The sequence below is a fragment of the Notothenia coriiceps genome, unplaced genomic scaffold (genome assembly GCF_000735185.1).
Source record: "Notothenia coriiceps isolate Sejong01 unplaced genomic scaffold, NC01 NC01_scaffold00024667, whole genome shotgun sequence".
NCBI classification, from domain to species: Eukaryota; Metazoa; Chordata; class Actinopteri; order Perciformes; family Nototheniidae; genus Notothenia; species Notothenia coriiceps.
The window spans coordinates 1,647,866-1,670,802 of NW_011357368.1; the positions used below are offsets into that span (position 1 = coordinate 1,647,866).

Consider the following 22,937-nt stretch of genomic DNA (forward strand, 5'->3'; position numbering starts at 1 on the left):
GTGAAGGGCGAGCGGGGGTGATGGGGAGAGTGGCGACATGTGCGTGTTCCCTGCCTTCCCTGTCCAGTCCATCTGTGTGTGTTACTACATTATCCAGATATAGGATTTAATGTCAGCCTACACAAACCTAGCCTGACCCGCCTGCCCTCCCTTCTCCTCAAGCCCTTTAAAGGAGATGTATTCAGAACCTGAGAGACGGGCGACCGCAGCTGAAATAACCAGCGTTGCCCGGCAGCGGTTGCACCTTAATGGGATAGACGACGGCCTCTTTGATTAATCGCTTTGCGTCTCTCCAGGCCGATGATGTCTCCAGCGCACGTTCGGGGCGGTACGCAGATAGATGTCTTTTAGGGGTGAACCACACCACACGAGAGAACAGGCAGAATGAAGCATCTGTGGACAGCTCAACATCCTGGTGAGATTAGGAGTCCATTTGCTGTCCTTTTAGAGTAAAGGGAAATAGATAGAACATGGGCTTCATTAATACAGCAGATCAATTTAACCCGAACAAAGCACTTCACTGCCCCTGGTGGACATATTTGGTAACAAACTTCAAGTATATAATTTTCTCACATGAATGGAGCCAAACTTAAGATAAATAAGGATTTTTTACGTGTAATGCCGATGAATGTTTGCCATGCATTGTTCAGGAGCTTGAAATATAGTGCTGTGTGTGTCGTGTGTGGTGCTGTTGTGTGTGTGTGGTGTGTGTGTTTGTGTGGTCGTGTGTTGGTGATCATTTCATTACCCCGCCTGATGATGGCAATGCCGAGTTCTCTCATCCCACCGCTCATGCCCAGAGCAAAGCACGAGGGGCTGGTCAGCAGCCGCTCCTCGTAACCAGCATTAAGATTGATATAACGAATGTTACGTGTGGTCCTACGTGAGTTTAAGCTCTTTCATATTATTTGAGTTGGATTGTTAACATGAATTGTGTGCCATCAAATGTCTCATAAATATCACTGACATTGTTTTATAATTCACCATGTGGTCTAAGTCACTCCCCGTTCCCTTGGATGACACTTTGGCCTTCAGTCACTCTGGCCCTGAGAAAAAAGATTTAAACTCATTAAAGTACAAAAGTAATGAAAAGAAAATAACTCACCATAGTGATTAACGTTTCACATTTCTAGTAAGACGGTGTGTAGATATTTATGAGTCCGCAATGGTGTCCCATTTGCTTACATGAGGGAATTTGCATTTGTTTGCTATTTCATGTCACCCCCAAATACAAAAGGGCGTCCTAGTCTAGTTTCTAGAGACTCATCAATAAAACCATAAGTACATAAAGGTTATTCTGTCAAACCTTCTACTTACAGCAAGGACAGAAAAAACGAAAGAAATATATTAAAAGGATAAAAGCGGGTGAATATTCCTGTAGAAATCATACCCCGTGTTTGTCCCCTGGATTGAAGGGTGAGTAAAGCTGACATGCCAAATCACATACATGTGTTCATAAAACAACGTAAATCCACTTTATCCATATATAAAAACCATATGTTTCTAGTACCTTACCTGTTGTAGCCGCTCCCAGCTGGTCCGTTTCTGATGGAGGAGACCAGTTTAGACCGAACTCTGAGGACTCTGAGGAACAGAAGAGCCGTTCTCACTGGAAACACAGCCATCGGGAGTTCAGATCATCCAGTCCAACTTTATTTATATATGCACTTTAAAAACCTTCAGACCAAAGTGCTGTACAAAGAGAAAGCTCAACAAAACATAAAATAAAATACATTTAAACTCAAAGATACAAACACAAAACAAACCAGAATAAACGTAAATAATAAGAAAAATTAAAAACAGCATATAATAAAACATATAGACCACTAAAAGCATAATAAAAGCAACAATCTACTTGCTTACGAATGCTAAGGAGACTTATCAATTTGAAATGATCACACTCAAATCATATTCTGATCTTGATTGTGTGTTTGATGTTTACATTTTATGAACCAGCAGGCTGTCCTCTTGGCTCCGACGACAGGCTGCGGGCTCTGGGAGGGATTGATTTGGGGAAGGGGCTTCACAGCTTGAGCAGGGACGTCTGATCATCACAGAATACCAATAACATGTTTCAGGGGAAAAAGTTCAATAATAACCTGTCAGAGTTGATCATCAATTGCACTTTGAAGCGAGACCAGACCGTCCTTCAATCATCATAGTCAAGTTAATCTAATGTATATCCGAGATCAAGTAACTGCAATGTTTTATTGTGTTTATATTATTTTGCTCATAATACTCAGCATGTATGGACATGTGTATTGACTATAAAATCCTTATTGATCTAAAAAGAAAAGGTCCTATAAGAGGAGAACTCACTTCTCACTCCACTACTATCCTTATATTCTCTGCTTGTTTCCACTTGGCATAGAAGAAAAATAAAAATAGGAATTAAGCTCTAAATTAAGATCAAGTACAGTAATCTAATTTAGAATGTCCTTGTTAATCACAATTGAGCATGAGGTTGTTTTAGTGGAGGTGGTATACCTAGTTCTGTGCGCGTTCTTCTGATAAGGTTGGGAATACTTCTGGAACTGACATAGTGATAACTCCTCGTACTCCATTCCAGCACCATCTCCAGATCGATTTGGGTTGTCCGCAGACCTCAGGAACCTCCTCACACCTCCATTAGTCTCCTGTTCCAAGGCCACCGCTGCAGACACGTAGCTGGGGACGGACACACACAGATGTCACACACACACACATACACACACACACACACACACACAACACACACACACACACACACACACACACACACACAAACACACACACACACACACACACACACACACAGCACACACACACACACACACACACACACACACACACACACACACACACACACACACACACACACACACACCTTAGAAAGATCAAAAAGTAACACAATCGAGGTCAACTATGTCTGGGAAGACTCACATGATTTAGTATAAGGTGCTTTTATTTGATGAACTGCTTGTATCGCCACCAGAAAAGTCAGACATTCTCAGTTTATAACACACAAAGCACTTCAATGCCCACTGCTTCACAATACATGGTCTTCTGTACACTTGTTACCACGGATCATATCAATTGCTGTTTCACACATACCTGCTAAATCAGTGGCATATATCAGTCATTGTAATGAATCCTTAAATGCAAGCACTTTCTAGTCTTTTTCCTTTGGCAATTTGTAAGTCTGCTCTTTGCAACATCACATGTCATTAATAGCAGGCAAAAAAGGAACTTTGGGATTTTAGCCTTTGCAGACCATTTACATGCACACTATACAATAAACAGTAACACACTACAGGAAAGGGAAACCCTTAAAAAGCATATCAAGGCCCATTAAGAAACTATAGTACAGACAAGCCTGTGGGGATTGTCCACAGTATTGAGTATGTAAGTCGCTTTGGATAAAAGCGTCTAACAAGTGACATGTAATGTAATGTAACAAGCCTCTGAATGTTGAAAGGTTTTGACATGCGACTGCACACTGTATATGTGTTAGCAGCACCACTGTGGAGGTATACTGACCCTTGCCCCAGCAGGTGGTGATAAATGAGGATCAGGAGATTCTTCCTCCTGGTCTCAGTCCTCAGCTCGTCCTGTTGGACAGCAACACAGAACACACTCAGCTCTTCAAACACAACTGCTGCATTCATGTCAACAAAATAATTAAAAGTTTGGTTCAATGTGTGATTTTGTTTAGACATGAAAAACCAATAATAAATGTACTCTTGGGTCTTTCACACAGACATGTTTAGTTGTTCCCCTCTTAACTATGGGGTTTGTTTTGGGGAGTTTTCCTTGTATGCTGCACAGTCTGGTCCCGTAAGGCAATTTTACAATTGATGATATTAAACTATATAAATAGTAATGGATCCATGGATTGATGGTAGAAAAGAAGAGGGGGGGTCGGTTCTAAATGCATACTGCAAGGACCATGAAGCCAAAGCAGCTAAAATGTGATTGTTGTCACAGGGGGATTTCCTGTCTGTAGTACTTTACTGTGGTTTTTTCATTATTTATACTGATGAATCACACCTGCGTTTGACAAGTTGGAATGTCACCCGCGAAAAAAAAGTCTAGTAGTAATCTTGATATATATATATATTTGATTACACTTGTACTCCCTGCTACTTTACACATGTGTAGGGCATTATAACGGGGAGTATACTCGGATGCGGACATGCAAAATCCCAGTAGAGGGCGACAAATCGCCACTAATGACAAACACCTGACTGGTATCTAGGCAACCTGTAGACGCTGGTGATTAATGGTAGGTCTGGATGCGTGAAAAACTAGCTATCCTGATTAACTCAACTGCTAACAGCTAATTGTTAAGCTAACTGGCACAGTTCAACGACGACCTGGCCATGTTTTGAATAGTATAACGTTGCTTGCCATATGGGAAAGTTAATTTGGCCATAAGCAATGGAAACTAACGTTAAACGCCCCTCTCCAAAGTGTCTCAGTTGCTAGTGAAGTTAGCTTAAAGTTGTTAGCTTACAAGAAGTTCGTCTACCTGATAGAAAAACACAAATAAGAAAACCCCTTATTCACTCACCGCTTCCCGGGCTTGGTGGGCAACCTTCATAGATTGATATGAAAGCTCCATCTTGTCTCTGGAAGTTTAGTGAGAAGACGTTATGATTAGTAAGCTGTTGTTGGCCTCCACTTGTTTCTGAAGTCTGTTCAGTGTTAGTGTGGGGGTCTGGGTTTTGTCCCTAGGGGCCACCGTACTCTCAGGTGTAGTATCCCCCTGTACACCAAATACTGAAACAATGATAATACAATTATGTACTAGTTTAATTAAGCTTTAGTGTATTATCAGAAAGAGGAGAGGTAGCCGACTTGGAAATGTGCATTGTTTCTTAAAAAAATATATGATTAATAAATTAAATAGCTTTCTAAATGCCTAATTACAAAGCTGCACAAGTGAAAGCATGGGATTGGTTTGGCAACTCTTGGAAAGCCAGTAGGCCTAAGTGGACCTCTGTTTAAGAGGTTATTACTAAGAAAATGTACTATTATGTCAATAGTGACATTGTGTAATGATTCATTCTAATCAGAAATATTGGCATCAGTTGAAAATAAATAACTTGAGCCTTGATTAAGGGTCATGGAATGTCCATACTGAGATGTAAACATATTTCTATCCAAAGAAATCCTATTTTGTGATACTGAATATGTTCACTAGAGGGCAGGGAAGAGCTTTCCTGTGAGTACATTGGAGCTATGTAATAATGAAGGTCCTCTGTTTGCTTCATGTTGTGTTTTATTTTAGCACACCTATTTATGCAAGCCTAATGGAGGTTTTGTGACACTGATTTTCTTTTTGGAATCCTTTATCCAGTTTGTTATATTTTTCTGCATGCATCCCTCGCTCTGTGTCTGTGTGTGTGTTCACCTCCTAAAAGACATATTTGCAATGCCCTGACATGTGTTACGAGGACATTAGCCTGGAAGACAACAAGCGATTAGTCAAAGAGGCCGTCGCCTATCCCATTAAGGGGCAACCGCTGCCCGGCACCCTGGTATTTCAGCTGTGTCGCCCGTCTTCGATTCTGAATACATCTCCTTTAAAGGGCTTGAAGAGAAGGAGGGGCCCTCCTTCTCTTCAAGCCCTTTAAAGGAGATGTATTCAGAATCGAAGACGGGCGACACAGCTGAAATACCAGGGTGCCGGGCAGCGGTTGCCCCTTAATNTTAAACTTTACAAGATAATACAATAAAAATACTCTTTTACGCTTTTAGACCTGTGGCCCTCAGGAACCTTCTTTAAACGCTTTCTACTGGTCATCATGCAGCTCTATTTGCCTGCTTTATATCCACGTATGAGTCTCTTTGGGAAGGAGGTTCCACCTGTTGCCGTGGAATTACGCTTCTTTATCGGTGTTTACCTGAGAGATTTTACGCACTGCAGTGCCCCCTACAGGGGGGGAGGCCACTGTGCCCAAAGGAAAAGGGAATATTTTTTGAAAATTCATTATTGGGAATTAATGTTCTGTTTGATATTTGAGTCCAGTAGTTTGTTTTGTTTTCAACCTGTACGTTTTATATATTTCGTTATTATTATTATGTATTATTATTATTATATTTTTACAGAAGGGGGCAAAGAAAAGATTTTAGTGCTTTATCTGGATAATTAATTTATTAGGGATGTTAATTTTTTGGGGGGAAATCTGTTATTTAAATTAACAAATGTAAAAAAATAAGTAGAAGTCGATAACAGGATCAAATTGTTCAAATAATAATAGGGCTGTCACACGATTACCAATTTTTAATCAGATTAATCACAGCTAAAAAATTATTAATCATGATTAATCACCACAACTAGTCCCAAAAATATGCCATTTCTTTATGTATATTGTTGTAGGAAGATAAGATAAATGAAAGAAGGCGATATATCCATATTCACATACAGTATTTTATGTATGGTTTATTAAATCATTGTTCTGTGTGTCAAAATGAAGACAGCCCACAACCTATCATCATCAAACCGTGGGGTCTTCATCTCATTACGTTTGATTTCTATTCAACACGTAGTGTGTATCGATGTAGTATAGAGATCTACTACAGCAAAAATTATTCTCCGTCGGGACTTCCTGCAACAACCCACGCCGTTATCTTGATTCTGATGGCGAAGACATTATCAAAGATGTTCTATTGAGAAGACGATCACTACGTTACAAAAGTTTCAAAACCGTTTCTTGTCTCGGTATTTCCAGACAAGGTGGCTACTGATAATCAATCTTACTAATTGCTGTCTGCTGCAATTTACTCGCGCGAGGTTGGGCCAGACTTTATTTTGCTTTACTTTGAAGGCGGGTGCGGCGCGGATAGGTGGGCTAAGGTGGGGCTAAGCCATTTCGATTGGTATGGCTGTAGCCATGATCCCAGCGTTTTCCACTTAATTTACCGCCGTTAACGCTGATATTTTGCAGCATTAAATAATACCTTAAGTAATAACAGTATAATTATATAACACTTTTACTTTATTTATATAATAATGCTACTGTTCTAAAACGTTTCGCTTTCTAATTTAGAAAGAAAATCATTGATTTCACTTAAGGGTTAAATATGTTAGGTCATTAGCGTTATTTTAATTTACAGCATTTTACTTTATGACATGTTTCTTTTTACATAACATTCACAGCTGAGGAATTTAGAAACAAAAAAAAAAAAATCCAGAATAACACTTATTTTTTACCAGTTAAACGGAAACACAACTTTAAAGTACCTTTAAACTAAACCTTAACTGTACTAAAGTAAATGAAGTTATATAATAGATTTAATACGAGATTAATTATTTTATTTCTTAAACCTTTATTTAACCAGATAAAAGCATTGAGATAAACATCTAAATTTACCAGATGCTGACGTGGCCAAGAAGGCGGCAACGTTACACATAACCACAAACATTAAAATACAGGAGAACATAACTAAGCAACAAAGACGAAAAAAAGCAGTTACTACATTGTGCACATTAGGACACTAAAAAGTACTTATTACTGCAAGAACAGCTGCGGTGGTAGGGACTTCTGACACTTCAATTTAAAACAGGGCTATAGAGACAAGTGCCGTCAGTTTGTAGGCGTGATTGAAGCGTCATCCAGGACCAAGGGACCTAATAAAAGAGACTCCTTTTTCCAGCATGAGTCCGCACAGCAGGAACTGGAACCGTATCCAGGCACTGATCTGAGGTTGTGAGATCACAAACTGGAGCAAACGCTGGCACATATGTAAGAGGAAGCTTTCCTTAAAAATGGCTTTATACATTAATAAAAACCAATGCTGCATCCTTACGCATAGTGACGTGAGGACCATCCAGTTAGGCGTATACAGTGTGCAATGATGAGTCCTATAGGGTGCATTTGATTATAACGCAGTGCGCATGGTAGAGTGGGTCAAGTTTGGCCAAGGACAAGTCGTGGGACAGGGCAAATCCTATAAATCGAGCGGTGTCACCGTAGCTGCCAGCTGGGACAGGAATAAGCCAGAGACCAACCTTTTACGGGATGAAGTTGAAAAACAACATTTAAGTCTGTAAAGGAAGCCAAGAGTGAATTTCAATTTCTTTGTTAGAACTTCGATATGGTGTTTGAAGTTCAGATTACCGTCCAACCAAAAGCCAAGATATTTATAATTATGAACTCGACCATTAAAACAAATGATCAAGTCACTATCAGTTCACACAACGGACCGTCAATTAATGATTACTAACTCCCAGTTGCTATATATTGATGAACATGCCACAAAATTAGCTGGAATAAACAAAAACGGAAATGTCCAAGTGGTAGTCCGACTGCATTGAAAGCAACTCTTATACATTGCTTTAACGTTATTTTCATATTTTAAATAAGTGCGATAATAAAACAATTATTTTAAGGGATTAACATTACAACAACAAAGGATTTTTGTCAAATAGGATAGGGAAATGTTGGTAATGCTTTTATTTAAGCTCCCCTTTTTAGCATTTACAATTAGCATACAAACATTGGATTAATTTACACTTTGTAACCCACCATTGTTTTGCAACAAGAGCATTATCTACAGCGTTTTCTGCACACAGCTGACGGTCCTCAGACGGTCACACCTGTGAACGTTTGGATGGGCAGCGAGAAGGCTTTGTCCAGATATTTGCTAAAGTCCACAATTGGAACTGAAGATCTTTGGGAGCCGATGTCACATCCTGGGTCCAAACAGGGAGTGATCTCTAGACTGTAAAGGAATAACATTACATTTATATCACTTTCAATCTGCTTACTGTTAAGAGAAAATATCAAAAAAGCAATGTTTGAGTGTCGTAAATGACCTTTGAACGTCAGTGTACGTCCTGCGGAAGTCTTTGTCCAAACACACGGAGAGCGTTCGATGCTCCAGCGTCCGGATGGTGATGCTTTGGGTTTTGATCGTCTAAAATGTAAACAGAAAAGGTTTAGAAAGGTTCAGTTAGAATAAAGTTGTGCAGGAATGAGTCCTAAAAAAACCTGAATTGAGTCAGCATTTTAGCACTTCCTGTTCCCTCATCTGGAAGTTTTTTTTTATGTGTTCTACGCATGGCAATGTTAGTTCCGCATTTTCATTGCGATCCGTTAGCACGCTATTTAGCATTAGCTCAAACTGAAATATAACAGAAATATAATTAAATACTTACTGAGTTGTACGCCGGGTTCAGACTGTCAAACATGACATTAAGGCGATTTACACCTGAAGAAAAAGTGATAAGGATTTTATTTTCTTGCATTGATATACATCTGTAAACGTAGTAAAAATAAAAGAAGGAAAACCTGATGTTAAAGCTGCCGGCTCTGATGTAACCACCACGCCACAGATCATGAGCGCCTCTCCATCTACAACCTGTCGTCTGCTTAGAGAGATCTGATGAGGATATGATAGTTAGCCAATAATCTGCTGAAGTGAATACTAAAAAGAAGGTATTCAAATGACCATTAAATATAAGTCCTGTACCTTTGTGTAGGTGACAGAGATGACTGCTCCGAAGACTTTGATTGCTGGCTTCTTTAGCCGTACAGACGCCTTCCCTGCCAAAAACAACACGTCACTTTGAGTAGCGATGATTTTAATAGTCATAGTTAGTATACAAGGATAAAAGGAGGTCCAGAAACATACTTGATAACATTTCTTTGAGGTGTGTGAACTCTGGGATGTCGGCCTCCAGATGGGACACAAACACCTCCTCCACCACATATTGCCCTTCAGAGCTGGAGCGGGTTATCTAAACAGCAGGAAGTGCATGTGAACCCAACATCCCTCTGCCTTTTACATTTGCATACATGTTCATTATATCACTGTACCTTAACCGAATAGAGCGGCAGGTTGACTGGCTGCGTCCCACAGCGAAGGTAGTAACACAGCGTGTCCAGAAGGAAGTGGTTTTGCACCGGTGACTTGCTTTTGTTAGCCTGCTGCAGTAGAGAAATATTGCAGAGGTGTTAGCTATGGTACTAGCATTTTCAAGATTCAAGATTCAAAGGTTTTAATGTCATAAGCTACAGTGTAGAAATGGCAATTAAAATGACCCGAGCTCCTCCAACGATGCAACATGTATAATAAAATACAAATACAAAATTGTGCAAGAAGCCTATATACACGTACATAGAATATGATATAAACAAGAACAGAATGTAAAATTAAATATTGTACAGTAAGATGAAATTAAATATTGTTTATTGCGCTGATAACTATTTAGATAATGGCTCTATGGATGCAAATGTTAGTGCTAATTACCAAATGTTAGCATCCTTAAACAGTATACTATGTGGTAGATATTGTACCCTCTTAACATTAGCATCTAAGCATTTTCATTGCGAGCATATAAGCACGCTACTTAGCATTAGCTCAAAGCACTGCTCTGCTAGTTAGCATCTCAGCACTTCCATGTTTCGTTGTCTCAAAGTCGTTTTTGATGAGTTGTCGGTTAGATGCATGAAAAATGTAGTGGTTAATACAGGTTTAAGAGGTTTTCCGGTTTTGTTCTAAGCCAAAACCACGTCAGTACCCCTCTGGTGAATTCAAAAACGGCAGTGGCAAAATAAACAACCCAGTCTCCCAGCATTTCGTGTTATACTCACGAAATTTAATCTATTGATTCGTGCTCACCAACACGATTTCCCCATTTTTTTTTCGTGTCACACAGAACGATTTTAAAAGCAATGTAAATAATAACAAATTAGAAGGAAAAAAAGATTTAAAAAATACAGATTTCAGTATTCTGAGGCTCTGAGCGGCCCCATATCTTGTCCTCACGGACGGCAAAAAAAGTCAGACATTATACAATTTAAAATAAAAACAATAATCGTGGCTTGATATTGAGTAAGAAAATGTTTTTATGAACGACACAGCTTCCGGTCTTCCAAGACCCGACCGGACAAAAAGACGTGGTGCAGGCACAAAACCAGGGACGTGCACAGACATTTGGAGGGGCTATTGCTCTGAACTGGAAAAAGGGCCNGGACACACTATAGTATAATATAAACACACACACAGGTTAAAAACACCACATACACCCACACACACACACTTCCATCATCATCACCTGGCCCTCTCTCATGGATCTGATGACAACAAATCAGGTTGTCTGCATCCTCTTGGCATTTACAGACGGAGATGAGGACGGATGTGTCTCTGCTCTGTTCTGCTGGCCTCTGTTATTTGGAATACCACCATCTGTTCACGCAGCATCCCTCCACCTACTCACACTCCCTAACCTCATCCAGATTTGTATTAACTCTCTGGAGTATATAAGGTCAGTTTTGTGTTTTCACTCAGCTTGTGTTTACCACCCAAAAATACCCATGATGTTTATGATGTTGGTTTTGCAGGAGCTGTGATGGATTACTCAGTGCAGTTGAGTTCTTCCAAGATTTCAGATGCGTGTGTTTTAATAAGCAATAAATCAGGCTTGCATTATTTAACTTTGAAAAGCATTTATTTCTTCTGGCACTGTCAGTTTCCATATTTCCCACAGCATATTGTACACCCAAACATCAACATTTAAGGTACAGTGATAATGTTTTGCCATCCATCCATGAGACCACAGTGCTACTGATGCTGCTGAATGGAAACCAAATAACTACAGTTTAGATAGTTATAAAGTATGTTTACTCCCAAAAAACCTTATGTTGTTAAAAATATAGCTGAAAAGGTATTAACTGGGAGATGGTGGATATTATTTGCTTGTAAAGTACAATTCCAAGTGCCTGTGTATAGTGTTTTGTTTTTGCCCAATAGGGCTAGTGCAAAGTCCCACACGATGAAGAGCGGCTGTAGCAAACTCATGTAAACGTACTTGACCACAAAAACGTATATAACAAACTTCAGGAAAAAGCAATATAGGGACGCATTTTTTTGCCAAATAAAAATCGCACACATATTTGAAATGGCTCCTATATTTCTCAGAAGATCTATTGAATTGAAAAAATAGCTGTCTACCAAGGTGAAAGAGAAAATCCAGAATAAAGTGGGGTTGTGAGAAGAACATTGCACTGGGGTGCTGCACAGTAGCTCTGAAGTAGTAGATCACACACCATGACAGAGTATGTGTAATCTTTAAAGCACTGCTGAGCTGAAGTGAACCTGACTATGACTCATTCTGAGCCAAAAAATAGGAAATTGCACACATCATCCAGGCAGCAGTTTACTTCACCACATTAAACAAATATTATTAACAGATAATTGATTGTCAATGAGGGATTTAGAGCCAACTATCAAATGTATTCTTTGAAGCAAACACGCTTATTGACGTTTATTTTTGTGAAATTAGACTTTTTATGGTGACAATTTACACGCTTATAAATATGAAATGGTATTTAGTAAGAAAATAGAGTGCTTTGGCTTTGAATCATGTATTTAAGTTAGTTTCAAGCCAAATTAAGCATATCTGTTTTTAAAGTGATTCCTTGGTCCCCAAACCAGTATTTATCATAGCTGAATCCTTTTTCTTAAGTGATTGTTTACTAGTGAGTGTATACTCAATTGCCAGTTACAAGTGTTATCTGTTTATTCCCAGAATAATGATTTGGCAACCTACTTGTAAATAAAGGTCTTTAGGTCTCCATTCTTTAAGCCAGGTTTTAAAAAAACAAAACACTGAGGACTTCACTGACTATGTTTGAGCTCTCAGATGTTGTGTAGAGTAGAAAAGAAAAAAAAGGAATTAAACACTGTATTTTGGATAGCCTTAACGAGGGGCAAGAACTTGAATCGAGAACCGGTACTTTTTGCAAATTTAGATACTACACTTCCAGGTAGAAATATTTAAACGTGAATAATCTAGCATGGAGTTTCCCTGATGCTAGACTGATAGTGGTCAAGGGGACGGATGTGATGACAAGGCAAACCTTTTGAAATGTTACTGTCCAATTCACCACCGTGCCTCAGAAAACCCCCGTTTCTGTGAGTAGTGTCCCGGCCTCGAGCAGCAGACACTTGACATAGACGCGTACGGTGTAGAACATGGTGAGGAAGTCCTGGGTGCTGAACAGGGTGTCCGCCAGAGCGAATCCCAGCGTGGAGGGGATGAAACCTTGGCCGTACTCCACCATCCACGTCCCGCCGCTCCACTGGACGGATGTCGCCTCTCCTATACTGTGGACGATGGTGTCACCTGTGGAGAAGAGCATCTGGAAGTAAGGGACGAGGAAATGACAACAACATTTTCTCATTCAGATAACATTTTTACAGCTTACATTTGGGTCAATAAGGAAATCACAAATACTAAAACATGAAATGTATTGGAAAAATATTTCATGGTATTACCGGGGTAGTATATTTCACTCTTGGTTGTCCCCTCTTTCCACTGTCTGAAGGTGCCGGATATGATAGTGTCAGAAATCTCAGCCCAGTAACGACCTGACAGCAGGAGAGAGCAGACATGGAGTCACATTTCTATTGGTTAATGACACAGATTGATCCCAAAAAACGAAGGAACACAAATATAGAGTGTACACATCACTAGGAAAAAGACTCAAGTACAGTCTTTATGTAATAAAAGTGTAGGATATATGCTGCATATTACGTTTTCTTTTTCTACATAAATCCTTTACGGTTTCCTCAGTACAAAAGATAAGGCTGCAGGTAATAATATAATGTGTGTGTTCTTCCCCTGCATCATTTACGTTTATGATTGCAGACTTTAACCCCCTTCACTCCTCACCTGAGTGTCCTCCTGTGTCCACTGCAGTGCCAAACAGCAGCAGGTACTCAGTGAGCGAGGCGTGGAGCAGACACATGGAGCCCATCCAGCCACCAGCGTTCACAAAGATCCACTGCAGGTCCTCGTCTGGCAGGATGTGGCCAGGGTACCTAGTTCAGGTACACTTTATTAGCTGTTTTAAATAAAATGCTACACAACTACTTGAAATAATTGTGTTTAAAATATTGTATAACTCCACAACATCAGATGCAGCCCTGTCTACAAAGCAGAGTAAATAACCAAGTTTGGTTGAATTGTAACAGCTCTGCCACCATGTAGCTTTAAAGACAAACATGAATCTAATGACATTTCAACTGACTGAATATGAGTCAATTAAAAACCTCACTTACAAATAAACACCCTGATAGTTAATGCTTCAATGAGGTTTTTTTTATCAGTTGCAGCAACAAATGCTTACATGACAGTAAGTATATTGTACATTTTTGATTAAAAAACAAAAACAAAGTGTGAGTACCTCTTCCTGAGCTCCACCACCACTTTGGAGAAGGCCTGCTCATGGTCCTGTCCTAAGAATACACACATATACTGTTAATTATATGTTATTTGGGCTATTTAAATCGCGAATTTCTACTTTAGACTGCATTTGACTGAACAGCAGGTTAGTTTTGAATTTATGTAGCTATAACACTCCTCAATACCAAACTAACCTGCGTACTGTTTGGCTATTTTGGCTACGTCTTCTTTGTTGAAAACGTACTGCTTGGTGGCCATCCAGTGCCGCAGCAGCAGCACGGTCATGACGGTCACTGCGCCGAACAGGAACAGTTTTAAACACGTTTTAACTATAGGCATGGTTGAAACTAAAATAAAACAGACACACACAACAGCAGCAGCGTTGACTACACGTGTACACAGAGGCAGTAAGGTTGTTTCAAACACGCCATAAGGAGAGGAGGCGTGAGACGGTGGAGACCAACTGACAGCTTCTTCCCGGTCAGTTGGGGAGGGAATTGGCTGCTCAGCCAATCAGGGGAGGAGTTCGTCACTTAGGCGTCAGCAACTTCAGGGTTGCCAGCGAAATGAAAAACCCCCTTTAAGTAGTTTTGTATTTATTTCGTTTGCTTTCACAAAAAGAGTTACAAACTCAAAAACATTTGTATAGTTTGTATTGAATTCAAACCTTTCCGTTTTTTGTATATATAATTTTGTCGTTTTTGCCCTTTTTTCCCCTTAAAATTTCGTCTTCAAACGTCAATGTATCCCAAGCAGCCATATTTTTGTCCCATGTCGATAGACAGGAAGAAGGCAGATGAGTGTTGTTGACAAGCAGCTAGCTGTTCAACAAAGTTAAAGGAGTTTATGGTTCAGCGACTCCATACCGGAGAGGTGACAGTTCTCAAACTGCACCGAAAGACATGAGCGGCAATAAAGAAGTCAGTTTTGATCCTAAAGGTACGGAACTTTCGTGAGACAAGGGATAATTTCATTCATCAAGGATATGATAGCTGCAGATCTGTTGATTACATTACAAGAGCCATTCATGAAATAATGTCGAACTATTATAACAACATATTTACAAGTCTAATTTACTAGTACGCTCTTGTCATTCAAAAAATGTCTTGCGATACTTTCTTCACGGAAGCTGTTTTTGCCGATAGCCTGCTAGATGAAGCATTACATTAATACATTTACATTGGAGTTCAGTCATATTGAATTTCCATGGTAAAGTAACGTGTATGGTGCATGAGATCTATATTACTGCCAAACCACTCAGTCAGGCCTGTTTTCCTGAATTGACAGAATGCTTATTGCACCGAGCCAGCTGTGTAGTCTCGTGACTTGAGTTCCTGCTGTTTTTACTGTTGTAGGCTGCAGCAACAGCACACAATGCTCCCTATAATCCATGACTTTACCATAATCAACTATGCTTGGAGGCTTTTGGATGTATTGTGTATGTGTTATAACTAAAAGGCAACATATCTTTCACATGTTTAGTCTTACTGCCCTATTCTTCAAGAAAGGGCCAAATTATTGACAAGGAAAATAGTGATCAGCTGTTTCCATGCTGGGCCACACATCATCAGGTGGATAACATGCACATGATTGGAATTTGCTTTTGGTCACCTTTTTGCCCTCAAACTAGCTCTCTGTGTGATTACATACTCTTGTTTTATTTTTCCGAAACCCTTCAGAGCACCAGCACCTGCGTTATAATCCTCTGCGGGACAACTGGGTCCTGGTGTCGGCCCACCGCATGAAGAGACCCTGGGCAGGTCAGGTAGAAAAACCTCCTGAGGAACATGTACCCAGACATGACCCCAGCAACCCACTCTGTCCCGGGAACACACGTGCAAATGGAGAGGTAAGACCAGGTAGTTACTTTGAATAAATCAATGTCATTTATATATACAAACATGTCATTTGGGATGCATATCCTGGCACTTGAGGTAAATGAACAAATGCCAATTATATAATATTGTCTCCTATTTTGTGATACCCCTGTGTCTGTCTGTTTCTCTCTAGGTAAATCCTAACTACGACAGCACTTTTCTTTTTGAAAATGACTTCCCTGCTCTACAGCCAGATGCTCCTGACCCTGGTAAATGTAATTTCTGATGCAGTTAAAATACAGATTTGATCTCAGGCTAAAAAAGTGCACTCAGTAGAGTCTCCACCCTGTCTGTCTGGGAACAACCAATGCTGCAATGTTGGATTAAATACAGGCCACAATTGTATAACAAATCACAAACCCATCAGAAACAGGACGGCAAAATCAAGCAGTCAAATTACTTCAGCTACATCTTAGACACAAAACATTTCAAATTTGAGATAATTTCACAGCACAATAGACAGTTCAATCAGGGTGAATATGTTCAGATGGATCAATGCACTTACTGTATGTATTTTAACAACAAGTAGTTGTTAAAAAGAGTAATACCTTATTATATTTTGAAACAACTTACATTTTTTTCAGGTTCAGATCAACATCCACTTTTCCAATCTAAGGCTGCCAGGGGTGTCTGGTAAGAACAAAGCTCCATGTCACACAATGCAGGATTAATCAATGTCTCCCGTCACACTGTGATGCTTTTTGTATTGTGTACAATGGCTGTTAAATGTTATTATTGGGAATGATGGACACTATTCTTTATTAAGTGAGGCATATAAAAGGACTGAATTAATAATCTTGTTCTAAACAAATTATATTGTATTAAAATAATGGTGAAATGTATGTTTCATATTGTACCTTACCAACAAACCAGTGAGATGAGTATTAAACAATAAGTAATTTAAATTAGCATGTGGTTAGAATTAACTCAAGGATGCATCTTAATCAACGTTCCTTCTAAAAAACGATGATACATTCAAATGTATGACTAATTAAATCGGAGCTGAGCAGTGCAATCAGAGCGGTCATGCTGAGGCAACCTCCTTTCACTGCTTCGAATCTGCATAATCAGCTATTAAGAGAAGAGGCTTTTTGTGATCAACACACTCAATGCTCCTTGTGTTCGTGACATTTTGAACTATGCAAAACACAATTACAAATCCACACCGTCCACATACACACAGTATATTAATAAGTGTGTGTTCCTACGGGACGCCAGCAGAGGGGGATGTTTTATTAGAAGTAGACGCGTATCTTTTGCTGGTGCTCACTGAGATTTACAAAACAAAGAAGTGTACAATTACAAACAAATATTTGCTTTAAAGTTTTCTTATTAAAGCTTGGCTCCCGCTTTGCCATGGATAAATAAGTGTCAAGCACATTTAAATGAAAAGAGGATTTGATTCAAATTCTAATGTTCCATATTCAAATCATATCAAAGACATGTCCTTGTCATGATGCCTACACCTTAAACATTTGTCATAATGTTTTATTGATTAAACAGGGTCTATAAAATCCGAAAATAGTGGAAAATGTCTAATGTCAATGTTACCCACATTCCTTTGTACCCATCACATAAAATACATGTAAGAAATGTAAACAAAAATAGCAGGGGACTTTTACCAGTCTTTAAATGTTTAGTGTTGTCATTCCAAAACCCAAAGACATTCAGTTCAATATGATGAAAAAGTATATATTAAAACCCTTAAATGGGCAATCACATTTAAATAATCTGTTATAAAACCCATTATATATCCATAGTATGTGGTTAATTTACCCACATTACACATTAATACACCCCTATTTCAGTATACACCACTGTTACCCGTATTATACCCATATTATACCCACTGTTATGTCACCTATGTAACACTGTTATTAGGCCAATATTACACCCATATTACATTTTATTTACACTATTATTACACCCATTTTTCACATGGACACAGCCTGTCAAATGACTGTATCCCTCAGGATACAAAAAAACATTTAAGGGTTAAGAGGCTAAAACTGGATTTTGTGCCATTTTTGCATTAAACATTTTCTGTCGATGGAATATTAATGCCCCCTAAGTCGTCACTCAATATCTCAAACATGTGTTTAAAAGTTGTCTGATGTAGCAGCTGTCAGTCATTTCTGCTGGCAGAGTTAAGAAGCAGAGAAACAGCATTGATCGACTTGTTGCCCTGTCTTTTTATTGATTTGTACGTCTCAGGGTGTTTTTCTTCCTCGCAGATTCCTTCTGTTTGAGTCTTTTTGTTTTCATGATGTAGGGAGTGGTTGTTCGCTTGTTCAGTACAGTTTTTCTTGCTTGTGGAGCACACTGTCAAAAGAGATGAAGCTTGACTACAACTATTTGCCCGGCAGCTACATCAACAACCAATTAGAGCAAATGGGATTTGGGGGATTTGGGTCATGGGAGACAAAAGAGAGATGGGGTGAGGGAAGAGGTGAGAAATATTCCTGATGATTTATCGTATCTCCCCTTCTCGGTCATGCTGTCAGTCTCAGAAAAATGATGCTAAATCTGGTGGAAAAATATTAACACTTGCTTTTCCAGGCCTAGTAAAGTCCTTAAGTGACTATTATACAACAAATAGGGGCAGTGAAATATTTGCATGGCGTCCGCTGTGAACGCAGCATAAGTCAGTTGTTACACTTAAAATGATTATAAATATCTTCAAGCACTATCCTCGGCTGGACATTCATTTGGGTGTCTTGACAAGGGGCGGGACATCTCTAAGCAGTTGACTAATCACAATAGAGCCGGCCAGCTAATGTTTAGTAAGTAAGTAAAACTTTATTTATATAGCACCCTTCTCAACACGGATGTACAAAGTGCTTTACAGTACAGTACACAGGACACAATTCAAAGTAAAACTATAAAATGTAGAATAAAAGGCATAAAACAGCAGCAGGTAATACATAGGATAAAACATACGATAAAACACCAATAAAAAAAAGACAGCCACTAACTCACCTCCTCCGACGACCCAAAGGCCTGTCGGAACAGGTGGGTCTTTAACTGACCCTTAAAAATCTCTATTGAGGCCGAGGTTTTTATTATCTGGGGGAGTTTGTTCCAAAACCTTGGGGCCACCACCTCAAAGGCACGGTCCCCCTTAGTCTTTAGCCTGGTTCGGGGCACCCTTAGGAGGCCTTGTTCAGAGGACCTCAGGGCCCGGTTTGTGGTGAGAGGGTGGATCAGGTCATTGATGTAGGCTGGGGCTTTGGCCATGGACAGCTCTATATGTGAAGACTAGCTCTAGAGTCAACACACAACAAACAATAATCTCACAACGACAGACAGACTGTCTGTCGTTGTGAGATTATTGTTTGTTGTGTGTTGACTCTAGAGCTAGTCTTCACATATAGAGCTGTCCATGGCCAAAGCCCCAGCCTACATCAATNTCCAAAAAAACATGCCACATCACTCCGATCCTTTCTGCCCTGCAATGGCTCCCTGTCCATCTCAGAACCCAATTCAAGGTACTGGTCTTCACATATAGAGCTGTCCATGGCCAAGCCCCAGCCTACATGAATGACCTGATCCACCCTCACACCATAAACCGGGCCCTGAGCTCCTCAGAACAAGGCCTCCTAAGGGTGCCTCAAACCAGGCTAAAGACTAAGGGGGACCGTGCCTTTGAGGTGGTGGCACCACCTCAAAGGCACGGTCCCCCTTAGTCTTTAGCCTGGTTTGAGGCACCCTTAGGAGGCCTTGTTCTGAGGAGCTCAGGGCCCGGTTTATGGTGTGNCGCGTAAAAAACACACCAAGGGCAACCACGACAACCATGCTTCTTCGCTGCTTTTGTGGAGGGATGTTGCAGCGCCACGTACAGGCATCGGCAATTGGTACTGCAGCTTCTCCAGCCGGTGTTGGAGCCAAACGGAGCTGTCTCGGTGGACAGAAACTTTCCGGTGTCTATGCGTTGACGGAAGCTTTTTGCTATGCGATTGCATATGCGTTTTACCATTATCGTCCTCGTGTAGCCGGGGGCCTTAGACAGTGTTTTTCAAAGTAGGGACCGACCCCCGGGGGCGCCAGCGGGGTCACGCAATTTTAGGGAAAGGGGAATTTTTTCTTTTTTTTAAAGTGTAAACTTTTTTTTTTTTTAATTTTTTATGTTATTTAATAATTATTATCCATCAATCTATGTGTCCTTTTTATGCCAATCTTTAATATTTATTGGATTTAATTATTGATTTATTGTTTTTAAATCACACGACCGCCCGTTCAAGCCAATTACAAATCGAGCTGCCGCTTTACAGATGGTTTGAAACTGGACAAGGGCTGTGTAACGTCGGTCGTGTACAGCAGCACTGCGGTAGAAACAGGTGATCACAAAAAGGTTCACACGCTCTGTTGTCACGAAACTCTGCACTACCACCCCCCCCCCCACCCACCCCGTTGACCTTCCCGATAAAGAGGGCTTCATACTCACTAGCAGCTAATTCCCTTTTAGCGCAATACCGCTTCAAGTTGCGCCACTTATGCTGACAGATAATAATATTGTTTAAATTCTAATGTCTAACACTTTAATGTGGAGAGAGATGTCCTGTCTGGGCTGATTGTGCGTTGATCTGTTCGTAATGCCTCTGGGTTCTTTGGGCAGTATAACAAAGCATAATGCTGCGCTATACTTTGTGGCCTCACCCGTTGCATAGACCACTTATCGTGTAGGTGTCTTTTAATAAGCAGGTATTCCTATCATAGCTAGAACTAGCTGCGATCTGATCGATATGGACACTAAACGCGAGTGAAAGTCCTAATCTGACGAGAGAGAGGAGATCAGCTGCTGCTGACGAGTCGACACGCAGCTCTGCATACACATGCAGCGGTGAGCGGAACAAAACACACACTTCAGGTTAGAATATCACTCGTACCTCTGAAACTACCGTAACTAGTTATAGATATGTTTAGTTTTACTGTCGGGTCACTCATTACTGGATCCGCGAGCTGCATGATACTGGCATAATAGATTGCCCGATCGGGCAACCAGCAGGTGAGGCTTCATTGCCCAAGCTAAATACTAGATGGCCCCGGGCCATCGGGCAATCCTTAATGTCGAGCCCTGACACCTCCACGGAGCTCAGCGCGATTCACAACATCCCGACCAATCAGAGCACACTGTGCTCACAGGGAGGGTGGGGGCTGGATCTACAACGAGCCGTTAAAGGCAGAGAGTGAAATTCAGTGAATACACGTAGTTTACAGAGATGCTGTATGAGAAACCAATGTGAGTTTGGAAAATTGCACAATATAAATCTATTCTAGTAGACCTCAACAATGGAATTATGATCAGTGGAAATGGCCATGACATGGGACCTTTAAGAATGTTTATAACAGAACACACAATTAATGTAATGAATGAAAAACAAAAGATAAATTAAAAAGAAAATGTGAAGAATAACTGATTATTAATTATTAATACAAATATATATTAAGAAAATGTATTAAGCTGTATGATTAATTAGTCATATTTTCCATCAGAATGTACTCATCATTTAAAAAAATATTGCAACACGGGGGTCCCCGTCAAAGGATAATGTTATATGGGGTCCTTGGCATGGCAAAGTTTGGGAACCCCTGTTCTAAGAGACCTCCTTGCTGGCTGAGTCGATGCTGGTGGCTGTGGTGGAGGCCTTTGTGCCGAGGTGTATCTTGACCTGGTGGCAGGCACAGATGGAGGTGGAGGCAGCTGTAGTGATGCTGGTCTGCTGGTCCTTGGTGGTGATGGCAGTGGTGAAGGCCCTTGAGCCACAGTGTATCTTGACCTGGTGGCAGGCACAGCTGGAGGTTCTGGCTCCTGGATATAAGCCGCCTGTGGGCCGCTAGGCGAACCGCTTCAACACGTGTATTTCGGTTTATTCACGGCATTCATTTTGTTATTCTACAGTATTGTTGTTTTATAGTTATTTGTTAATGTATATAACCCAATTTGTGCTCTTTGAAATTGAAAAGGATATTGCATTGTGTTTGTTACTTTCGATGCAGTTGTCTTAAGGGTAATTTGGCTTGGCTTCCTATTTTGTATGGACATGCTTTTATTTTGAAGGAGAGTTAGCGCCGTTGACAGGAAGTTGTTATGGAAACAACGTAACGGAGATTAACTGAGAAAAAGTCATATCTACTAGTGTTGCACGGTGTACCGATACTTGAAAGGTACCGCGATACCCTGCCGTAAAAAACGTTACGATTCCTCCGTTTCGTTAGTATCGGTACTTTAAGAATGACGGGGAAAAGTACTCCGGTGAGAAAGCGCCGTTTTAATAAGAGCCATGTGTGTTCAGCGCTCTGCTTCCACTCCCTGCACTGCAGCCGTGTCTACAGTCCCTCCCCTCTCTCATTCACGCGCTAGCTGCCAGAGCATGTGAGAAAACGCATGGCTGCAAGTGGGAGTGCAACTGCCGCTGCGCCTCGGCTTGTTGACAAAAAAGACACCAGAAGCGAAATTTGAAAGTATTTGAGCTATATCTCTGACAGTGAGGGCAAGCCTACGGACACCACGAGGCCTGTCTGTAAGACATGTTTTAGATCCCTGCAAACCAAGGGAGGCAACACATCAAACTTGGCTAAGCACCTCGCCGACCGGCATCCAGAGCTGTTTAAAGAATTTAAAGACAGACAGGTTAGCGAATGTGATAACAGAATTACATCATGCTCAAGCCCATGCCCTCAAATCTAAGTCAAACAAGTGTAATTTATTTTGTGACAAACGAACGTTTTCGTAGTTTGACGAGGCAATTAATGGCAATGATAACTGTCTAATATGGCTTGATTATTGTAATGCTCTGTTCTCCTGCCTCAACAAAACATCAATAAACCGGCTACAACAGGTCCAAAATGCTGCAGACAGATTACTCACTCGGTCTAAAAAA

At 40.4% G+C, this 22,937-nt stretch overlaps 4 protein-coding genes and 1 long non-coding RNA gene across 6 annotated transcripts in view; 1 reads left to right on the forward strand and 4 right to left on the reverse strand.

Moving 5' to 3' along the window:
- Positions 1-983: 983 nt before the first annotated feature.
- Positions 984-2,356, reverse strand: LOC104955176 (uncharacterized). Its single transcript, XR_799430.1, has 4 exons — positions 2,320-2,356; positions 1,943-2,044; positions 1,511-1,609; positions 984-1,046 (listed from the first exon to the last, which is right to left on the reverse strand). It is a non-coding gene; the product is annotated as an uncharacterized lncRNA (long non-coding RNA).
- A 67-nt stretch (positions 2,357-2,423) lies between these two features.
- LOC104955400 (katanin p60 ATPase-containing subunit A-like 2) lies at positions 2,424-4,696 on the reverse strand. Its single transcript, XM_010782727.1, has 3 exons — positions 4,553-4,696; positions 3,520-3,590; positions 2,424-2,667 (listed from the first exon to the last, which is right to left on the reverse strand). Exons 1-3 carry the CDS (start codon positions 4,601-4,603, stop codon positions 2,424-2,426), a joined length of 366 nt encoding a protein of 121 aa, XP_010781029.1. The 5' UTR covers positions 4,604-4,696.
- A 3,302-nt stretch (positions 4,697-7,998) lies between these two features.
- On the reverse strand, positions 7,999-9,973 carry LOC104955175 (phosphoinositide 3-kinase regulatory subunit 6-like). Of its 2 annotated transcripts, none has more exons than XM_010782422.1 (7): positions 9,807-9,973; positions 9,622-9,727; positions 9,460-9,537; positions 9,279-9,369; positions 9,146-9,198; positions 8,804-8,904; positions 7,999-8,709 (listed from the first exon to the last, which is right to left on the reverse strand). In XM_010782422.1, exons 2-7 carry the CDS (start codon positions 9,697-9,699, stop codon positions 8,571-8,573), a joined length of 540 nt encoding a protein of 179 aa, XP_010780724.1. In that variant the 5' UTR covers positions 9,700-9,727; positions 9,807-9,973; the 3' UTR covers positions 7,999-8,570. The 2 variants fall into 2 exon arrangements, with proteins under 2 accessions (XP_010780724.1, XP_010780725.1); XM_010782423.1 differs by having other exon boundaries at positions 9,460-9,533; positions 9,807-9,970.
- A 1,448-nt stretch (positions 9,974-11,421) lies between these two features.
- Positions 11,422-14,673, reverse strand: sigmar1 (sigma non-opioid intracellular receptor 1). Its single transcript, XM_010782421.1, has 5 exons — positions 14,374-14,673; positions 14,181-14,232; positions 13,667-13,815; positions 13,270-13,362; positions 11,422-13,117 (listed from the first exon to the last, which is right to left on the reverse strand). Exons 1-5 carry the CDS (start codon positions 14,516-14,518, stop codon positions 12,888-12,890), a joined length of 669 nt encoding a protein of 222 aa, XP_010780723.1. The 5' UTR covers positions 14,519-14,673; the 3' UTR covers positions 11,422-12,887.
- A 277-nt stretch (positions 14,674-14,950) lies between these two features.
- Positions 14,951-22,937, forward strand: part of galt (galactose-1-phosphate uridylyltransferase) — a 40,079-nt gene continuing 32,092 nt past the window's right edge. Inside the window, 4 exon segments of the mRNA XM_010782420.1 lie at positions 14,951-15,118; positions 15,859-16,028; positions 16,190-16,265; positions 16,641-16,689. Coding sequence (XP_010780722.1) covers positions 15,082-15,118; positions 15,859-16,028; positions 16,190-16,265; positions 16,641-16,689 — 332 coding nt within the window. The 5' untranslated portion in view covers positions 14,951-15,081.